We start from the raw sequence: 9,978 nt of genomic DNA, 5'->3' as shown, positions 1-9,978 counted from the left end.
AATTATTAATTCACATACAGATTATACTTATTTGAATTGGCAAGCAAGTTCATGGTTACCTCAGAATTAAATGTTTACTGAAAATCATAAATATCCTTTCTAAGTAAGAATTCAATTTATACCTTTATTATTTGAGATGGGATAAATAATACCATAGATAACTTAATGATAAGTATTATGCCTGCCAACAACTCTGAGATATCTGCTGTAGGTCTTATTTACAATAAGGTAAGGGCTATCATGGCCTGCAATGCGGCAGAAATAAGCAGGATAATAGGCTTTATTGTTATGCGGCAGAGACGGGTAGGATGAATACTAACCCGTACTCAATTTTTTCTTTTTTTTTTATTGCTTTGATGGATGGACGAGTTCACAGCCCACCTGGTGTCAAGTGGTTACTGGAGCCCATACACATCTACAACGTAAATGCGCCACCCACCTTGAGATATAAGTTCTAAAGATCTCAGTATAGTTACAACGGCTGCCCTACCCTTCAGACCGAAACGCATTACTGCTTCACGGCAGAAATAGGCCGGGCGGTGGTACCTACCCGCGCAGACTCACAAAATGTCCTACCACCAGTAATTACGCAAATTATAATTTTGCGGGTTTCATTTTTATTACACGATCGTATTCCTTTACCGTGGGAGTCAATCGTGAACATTTGTTGAGTACGTAATTCATTAGAAAAATTGGTACCCGCCTGGGATTCGAACACCGGTGCATCGCACAACACGAATGCACCGAACGTCTTATCCCTTTAGACCACGACGACTTCAACTACGGACAATACAGACAATAGTCAAAATCAATATTCTATTTCTACCTGTAAGCCCGTTGTAAACAATATAATTAAACCTTTGCTTACAACAAACATTATTAAAATATTCAGTGATGAACTAGGGAAAAATATGGGTGTAGCGCTGAATGATCTGTGTTCGGGACAATCTGTCATAAATTATTGTATGCCAGGGGCTTCATGTACCCACATCCTTAATAGAATTTTAAATGTGACTCATTGCCCAAACACAACAATAATTATAATGATTGGGAGAAGGGGAAATGCAGATATAAGAGATATAAAATATCAAATAAATCAATTATTAACACTACAGGTGAAAAAGATCATCATGTTTGCATTTCCATTTATTCAGAGTATGCCAGCGGAAAACAAAATGAGACATAGTATTAATGATTTTATGCAAACAATTTCAAATGTAAATAATTATTATGTCATGACACCATGCAAGTCACAAAATATATTTTACACTATTGACATTAATTGCATGATAAAAAATAAATGTATTAGTATGACAAAACCTAACAAATACTATTTAGGTAGCTACAATTTTAGACAAGTAGCAAACTCGCTACATTATTTTTTACACATTTATCTAGCCATGAATTTGGCTAATCAACCTACTGCTTCTTTTGAGCAGGAAAAAAATATGACATCTATTAATTTGGAATCCGTTCCAAGCAATTTAAATTAAATACTAAGACAACAGAGTTTACCTCTTGCAGTAAATATGATTTATTTGGACACAGCCCATCAACAAATACTGTTTCTTTGAAAACAACTGTGATCAACCTGGTGCATCAGAACTTACAAGGTTTGATGGGTAAAGAACTTGAAATTGATTTGTTTCTAGATTACAATAAAGTCAACTTTCTATGTGTAACTGAACATTGGCTTAAAAAATATGAATTAAATTGTAATTTTAAAAATCACCAGGTTATGAGTTCCTTCTGCAGAGAGAATGCTATACGAGGAGGCTCTCTTATCATTGTTAATAAAAATTATAAATGTAAGGAACGTAGAGACATTGTGAGCCTCTCTGTGGAACGGATTATTGAAATGGCATGTGTAGAGCTTGAGCAATTCATTGTTGTAAGTGTGTACAGGCCCCCGAATTCGTTATATGATTCTTTTGAAAATATATTGGAACATGTTTTATTAAAGCTTTCTGTTTCTAATAAACATATTTTTATCTGTGGTGATTTTAATATAAATTTATTAGAAAATACAAATGCCACTATTAGATTCAGAACATTGTTAAAATCATATAACCTTAGCAATTTATTTTCAGAGCCCACAAGAAAAACTAGCACATCGGCAACCTGTATAGATAATATTTTCACAAACGTAAAACCTTTGCATAAATATATTATTAATCATTTAAGTTCAGACCACAGTGGACAATTCATATCTTTTAAAATTAAATCTGTTACAGATGTTAATAGTTCAAGAAACCTACAGTTTGTTCCTATTAATATTAGACGTATGGAGAAGTTTAGAGGTAAAGTTTGGCAAAAATTGCGAATGTTTGTTATAGTGAAGATCCTAATGTTCACTACATGGATTTATTTAATTGCATTAATGATGAATTTAGTGCCATCTTTACTTCTAAAACTCTGATCTTACATAATAAAAGATCATTCAATGAATGGGCGACTGTTGGAATTCACAAAAGTAGGCAGAGATTATATGACCTTTATCATGAAAAATCATATAATCATAATAAGTCATTTCATGAGTATGTCTGTAAATATTCCAAGTTGTTTAAAAAAGTATGTACATTGGCCAAGTCATTGCACTTAGGCAATCTTATAAAAAATGCACCTGACAAAATTAAAATGACTTGGAATATCATTAATAGGGAGACTGGGAATGTCAGAAACAGCAATGCTGAATCAATTTTGAAAATCAATGATAAAATAATAACTTCTCATCAAGAAGTGGCCAGTGCTTTTGAGCGCTACTTTGCTGATATCCCAGCTTCTACTACAAAATCTTTAATTTCATCTCCTACCGTCGCCGAATCATTACTGCAAGATCATGTTGATAAATGCAGTGTTAACTTTAAGTTCACAAATATTGCTATAAAGGACATAATTGATAATTTCAAGCTCATTAATATTAAAAAAACTGGTGATTTATGGGGAATATCAATTAAGGTTATAAAATCCATTATTGATATAATCGCACCTTACCTTGCTACAATATTTAATGACTGTATTGATAGTGGTGTGTTTCCTGATCTAATGAAATATAGTAAAATAATACCTCTGTTTAAATCTGGTAGTACTTTTGACCCCACTAACTTTAGACCCATTTCAGTACTACCAACTTTGAGTAAAATTTTTGAAAAAATTATTTTGGAACAGCTTTTGAACCATTTCTATTCCAATAACCTGCTTCATAACAAACAATATGGATTCACTAGAGGCCGTTCGACTATTGATGCAGGTGTAGATCTTATTAAAAATATTTTTCAGGCTTGGGAGGAATCGCATAATGCCCTTGGGGTATTCTGCGACTTATCTAAAGCTTTTGATTGTGTTGAGCATAATACATTGTTGAGGAAATTACACCATTATGGTATTAGGGGCGTTTCATTAGAACTTATTAAATCTTATTTATCCGGAAGAATCCAAAAGGTATACGTTAAAGGAAAGAGATCTTCCGGTGTCTTACTTAATATGGGTGTTCCTCAGGGTTCCATATTGGGTCCCTTCTTATTTCTTGTGTATATCAATGATTTACCAAAGTTTATTGAAACCCGTCACGAGGTCGTATTATTCGCTGATGATACATCCTTATTGTTTAAAATTAAACGACAATTGGAAGATTATGACGATGTGAATGATGCTATCTCGCGCGTGGTACATTGGTTTAGTGTTAATAATCTGTTATTAAATAACAAAAAAACAACATGTATAAAATTTACCACACCTAATGTTAGACAAGTAGACACTAATATCATTGTAAGTGGAGAGACACTGGAGCTTGTTGATTCGACAGTTTCTCTTGGTATAACAGTTGATTCCAGGCTGCAGTGGGGTCCTCACATATGCAAGTTAGCGAATAGACTTAGTTCTGCAGCGTTTGCGGTAAAAAAAATACGAACGTATACTGATGAAGATACGGCACGTCTAGTTTATTTCAGTTATTTTCATAGTGTTATGTCCTATGGCATTTTGCTATGGGGCAATGCTGCCGATGTCGAAACGATTTTCATCCTGCAGAAGAGGGCTATTCGTGCTATTTATAATATGCACCCGAGGGAATCCTTGAGGGACAAGTTTAAGGAAATCAAAATTCTAACTTTAGCGTCCCAATACATTTTTGAAAATTTATTGTACGTGCGTAAAAACATTGTAGAATTCCCCAGAGTCTGCGATTTGCATAATGTGAACACTAGGAACAAACATAGGCTTGCGTTGCCGGCGGCTCGAATTAAGAAAATAAGCAACTCTTTCAGGGGGCTGGGTGTACAGCTTTTCAACAAGATCCCACAAAACGTTCAACTACTACCTGTTCATAGATTTAAGAAAACTGTCAAGGAACGTTTGTGCAACAAGGCATATTATAAAGTTAAGGATTTTTTACTAGATGGCACTACGTGGGAATGAGGCGTTCGCTCCTGGCCTTTTCATTTTTCATTATTATTATTATTTATTTGAATTGTATTTTTTTGACTTGTTTTTTTGTATACTGTAAATATGTTTTCTTGTTTAAAAAAAAAGAAAATAGTTGAGAAAAAACAAAAAAAAAAAAAAAAGCCCGCTGAGTTTGTTTCGCCGGTTCTTCTCAGGACTGTGGCTTTTTTTGGAACCGGTGGTAGAGTTAACATTTTCTTTTACATTTTGACATTCAACAAGTGTGTTTTTGATGACATCCAAGTTGAAATAAATGATTTTGAATTTGAATTTGAATTTGAATTTGAACAAGTATTAAAAACGTAAATATACAGTTGTTTGCGTTTGTCTCAGCGTTTATTTGCACACAAATGTCTACAATGTCGGTACCGATTTGTACATATTTCAAAGTAGAATTTATTTAGCTTTGTCTAATAAATAACAGTTTACTAATTTAAAAAAATTGTATTAATACAATTAAAATTGTATGTAAACCTATTTTATAACACTTTGGATACGTAACTGTGCGCACAACGTGTGTAGAGTTTAATAACTTTAAATATTATGCTGTCACGGTCTTCTAAATGTAGTGTTACATACCTATTCTTTGCGCTCTTCATTTAATTAATTATTTGAAATTTCAAATAGCCCATTCAGCGTAAAGGTACCTATGTACCTAACTATGGAGGGTAGAGTTAAGAAGAACCGTCTCTGTGTGTAAAAAGTGTCCGTTAAAATCTGCTAAATAAGGGTGGCGCTACAGTAGCTACAATAGCAGGAAGCGATTGGATAAGGAAAGCCATGGACAAAGTGATTTGGAAGAAGCTGGAGGAGGCCTTTACCCGAGAAAGGGTTCCGATCATTGGTACAGAAGAAAGCAACGTTAGCGAATAAAAGAAAATTAAAGAAATTCTACCCTAGTATATTTAGATATTAAATCGCATGTAATATATTATCATTATGGATTGGAAATAAACAGGCTTTATTATTATTATTATTATTACAGTAGCTACCGGGTAAATTTAAAAAAAGGCGCTGAAAGTTATTAGAATAAGACAGAGAAATAAAAAAGGCGAAAGAACTGTAAGCACTACAAAATCACAAAAAGTATTTTATTTAAAGCTGATAAGAAAATGCATTCGATGTCTCCACGTTTTACCACCACTGTAGCAATAAATTTTAGGTTATATTGACGAAATTAGTTTGAACTACGTAAACATGTGAGGTCTTGTATATTACTTACACTGTCACTAAATAAATTTCCTAACTCAGCATACTTCAATCAGTTAACAACTGCTCAATTTATATCATAACCCTGTACCTATGCTAGCGCCATTCTGGAGGATTTTTGAACTGTTATTTATTGTCGAAAGTGAGACACTTTTTCAAGCTTCTCCCACATGAGACGGTTCTCCTTACCTCTATCCTCCATTAACAAAAAGTCATACGCAATTTTGACAGCCGGTAAGCCGGCTGGAGGCGTCGATCGTTAATTTCACCTAAAATATGAATTATACTTATTTGTCTAGAGCCTAATATTGTCTACAGCCTAATTTCAACAGATTTATCTAGCGGCGTCGTTTACAATCTCATAAGTGTTGTCGTCGATGATTTTGTACACGTCCTGTCGGTAGTGCTTCAGATTGTGCAGAAACCTAATGGAGCTTTCCTCCCGGATTTTCGTCAACACCGACGGCAGGGATTTCGTGCCCGCTTCCGTAGCCAGCGATGCGTAGTATTTTTCCTGAAACAGAAATTTAATGCAGTTTTGTTTTTTCCTGAAACAAATATTGAATTTGGTTTGGATGGTTTGGATTTTCGTTTATTAGTAGGCTTTCAGACACCATTATCAATACAATCTTAAAAGTAATCTACATAGGATGCTAATTATGATAGGTTGATCACCACTTTTCCACCATTAAAATAATATGAACATATTTTCTAAAACTATATAGTTTTGTTTACAACGTGTGATGTGGATGTGACTCGTCATTTAGTTTTATCTTAACAAAGTTAAAGAATAAGCGCAACATGTTCCTATACTACATTATTAATATTATGTTTATAAACTTAAATACCAGAGTTCCAATAGAATAGAAAAATTTGGTATTAAGTGTAATGAAAATCAACACGTAGGTAACACAATAAAAATAATAGGATCGGTTGAAAAGCAGTGGAAAACTGTGCGAACATATTATGTATTATTATGTATGTACATAAAAATCACTGAATATCTAGCCTTCTCTTTTTTTAAGTCCGTTAAAAATTTTTTTTTTTTTTTTTTTTTTCCTACCTAAGCTGAGAGCCTTGAGAGGCTATATCAGCGTAACCCTAACTTTAGTAGGTGAGCTCACGGGGCTCAAACCTGACGATGTTGCTAACACGAACCCTAGCAAGAGTTGTGCTTCGCAGAATCTACCACCGGATCGGAAACGCGACCCACTGAGAAGATCCGGCGAGAAACTCAGTGGGCTGTGTCTGAGAGTTAATTTACTCGTCGAGCCCTTCGTCGCAAGCGACGGGTTCGACGAGAACGGTGACCGGTGCTTGAATTACCTAAAAGCACCGTTAGTGGATCGGGTGGATCCGAGATGACGTGTTTTGGGCGACGTCGACTGCTTTCCATTCTGTCCGCAGGATCGGGAATGTAGTTACCGGCGGCCACGATGAGAGGGTTCTCGTGTCGTGCCGCTTTATCGAAGTGGCGCATGGACGCCGACTGAAGATACTTACTGATGGACTCTAAGTCCAGGTCGTCATGGAGGTCGACGTTCCTGACGAACCACGGGGCTCCGACGGCTATCCTGCAAAAACGGGATTGAATAATTTGAAATGTTTTTAGGTGTATGCGGGCCGCGTGAGCGAACACTACACTTGCATAGGTCATGACGGGGCGTATGCAAGTTTTGTAGAGTGTCACCTTATTTCTAAGGGACATTTTACTTCGCCTACATATCATCGGGTAGAGACGTCCTAGAATGAAGGCGGCACGGTCGCGTACCGTCTTAATGTGGGGGCGGAATGTCATCCTACTGTCGAGGGTGACGCCTAAATATTTGACCTTCGGGGCCCACGGTATGGGCTGGTCGAACATCATGATTGGGCGAACGGCGGGGGCGGGGGTGTTGACGCGCCTAGTCGGGAGAGGGATGCTCAGCGTGGTGTTCGGAGGGCGACCCCTTTTGAAGAGCACCGCTGTGCTTTTCGTGGGGTTGATGTCGATGCGCCACTTCCGGAACCACTGTCCCATGGTGGTAGCTGCGGTCTGAAGTCGTCGATGAAGCAACGCCTTCTTCCTACACGAGTAGTAGATGGCGGTGTCATCGGCGAAGAGCGCCAGATGGGTCTCCGGAGACCGGGGTATATCGTTGATATACAAACTGAATAGTAACGGGGAGAGGGCGGAGCCTTGCGGGACTCCGGCTGTGACGTGACGGGGCCGGGAACGCGTTCCCTCGACTCGATATCGGAACGAACGGTTCGACAAGTAGTCTCGTATGATGAGCACGAGTCTGTCTGGCACTCCCATGTTATACAGTTTGTATATCAAACCGTTGTGCCAGACTTTGTCGAACGCCTTCGCTATATCGAAGAAGAGGGCTCCTGTCGGAATGGGTTTCCGCCTGTTCAGCCCTAGTAAGATGTGCTCCGTGAGGCGGTGCACTTGATGGACGCACGAGTGTCTGGCGCGGAATCCAAACTGCTCGTCTATCAGAATTTTGTTCGCGGATACAAAGTCCCAGAGGCGTTTACGAAGGAGCCGTTCGTATAATTTGCCTATCGCCGGGAGGAGACTGATGGGGCGGTAACTCGCGGTTTCGTTATTCGGTTTGCCCGGCTTGTGTATGCCGATAACGTCCGCTTCTTTCCACGCCGCGGGAAAGATGCAGTTCGTCATAGCAGCATTTAATATCGTGGCCAACATCGTTATCAGTTGGGCTGGTAACAGTTTTAGCGCGCGGTTGCGGATGCCGTCGGAGCCGGGAGCTTTCCGTGGTTGTAGGCTATCGATCGCCTCCTTGACCTCGGAAGTGGTAATGGGGGTAACGCGTCCGAGGGCGGCAGGGAAGCTCTGCGCTCGACCTCCCTGTCGACGAACTCGGTGTGTTCGGGGTCCGCGTGTTGAGTGCTGGTGGTGCACTGCTCTTGCAGTGCATCGGCCAGCAACTCTGCCTTGTCATCGTCATCGTAAGCCGGTGGTTGGCCTGAGGGGCGTACGAGAGGCGGCATAGTGGCTATAGTTTCGGACTTGAGGGTCCTAGCTAGTTGCCAGTATGCTTGGTGAGTGGGCGCGAGTTCTTCTAAATAACTATCCCAGTTTTCGTTTCGGGCGTCGCTTAAGCGGGATTTGACCTCCCGCTGTAAGCGACGCATCCGAGTCCGGTTTGAATCCGTGGGATATCGATCGTAGGCCCGGATTGCCGCGTTTCTAATTCTAACGAGGTCCCTAAGTTCGGGGGAAAGTCTGATGCGGTGGAAGCAGTCCTCCACATCGACTTGTTTCGAGGATCTTATGATCGCCGTCGAGACGTGATCAGTGAAGATGTTTATGGATTCGACGGTATCCTCGGGGGATGGAGTTGAATCCGGGCCGCAAGGGAGGATTGGTGGAGCGGTGTCAGCTAAGCACGTGCCCAGCTTCTTCCAATCCACCATGGTCCTCGTATCTGGTTCGCGGTTGAGTGGGCGACCGAGCTGCATGACGACAGGTCGGTGGTCTGAGTCGAGTTCTGACATTGCCTCGATGGAGCGTAAGCGCAGAGTTACGTTCCTCAGCAGTGCCAGATCTATTGTGCTCGGACGACGCGCGGCGTTGTACGGATAGCACGTGGGGTCGGGGGTTGAATACTTCGAATGTGAGGTCGTCTATGAACGCGTCGAGACGCCTACCGTTCACATTCGTGCGATGGCAGTTCCACCTAGTGTGGTGGCAATTTAAATCGCCTGCCAGGATGACCGCGTCCCCCATACCGAACAGTGTCTCGAGGTCACTGCTCAGGAGGGGTTTGTCAGGGGGAGATAAACGGATGCGATGACGATCGGCTGGTGTCCCGTCAGCGCGATGCGGCACACTGACGCCTCGATATGTAAGAGCGAGGGAGTATCGAGAGGGACGCAGTGCAGGGCCCTCCTATAGTAAATGACAGTCCCGCCCTTGCGGGCGGAGAGTCTGTCATTCCTAACCATGACGTAATTCGCGACTTTGGGGTCGCGACGCGAGGGCTTTAGGAAGGTCTCCTGCACCAGAAGGATGTCGATGAGATTATCGCGGAGAAACTCATATACTTGATCGCGCTGACGCGCGAGTCCGTTAGCATTATAAAATGCTAACTTTATGGAACGCGGTTTTTCCCTACCGTTGCACGCCATTGATTACCGGTAATCAAACCAGCGTGCGCTGGACGGACTCGATGACGTCGATGTACTCGAACGTCGCGTTTAGGCGGTCTTCGGCCGTGACCGCTCTGCGCATGGCGTCGGCGAACGCACGCATGCGGTCGATATTTATCGCGGCGATGTAGTCGCGAATAATTGTAAAGTCGTTTACAGCAGGCC

The 9,978-nt window shown here is 40.7% G+C and overlaps 1 protein-coding gene across 2 annotated transcripts in view; it reads right to left on the bottom strand.

Annotated features, from left to right (window-relative positions):
* Positions 1–5,404: 5,404 nt before the first annotated feature.
* The window catches only part of Fmo-1 (Flavin-containing monooxygenase 1), a 31,490-nt gene continuing 26,916 nt past the window's right edge, over positions 5,405–9,978 (bottom strand). For both annotated transcript variants that reach the window (XM_028181205.2, XM_089734478.1), the window contains one exon: positions 5,405–6,166. In XM_028181205.2, coding sequence (XP_028037006.2) covers positions 5,987–6,166 — 180 coding nt within the window. In that variant the 3' untranslated portion in view covers positions 5,405–5,986. The remainder of the gene's footprint in view (positions 6,167–9,978) is intronic.

This window comes from Bombyx mandarina, chromosome 17 (assembly GCF_030267445.1).
Source record: "Bombyx mandarina strain Sakado chromosome 17, ASM3026744v2".
Lineage (NCBI taxonomy): Eukaryota > Metazoa > Arthropoda > Insecta > Lepidoptera > Bombycidae > Bombyx > Bombyx mandarina.
The sequence above is the reverse complement of the archived record's forward strand: the minus strand, read 5'-3'. Positions and strand labels throughout refer to the sequence as shown.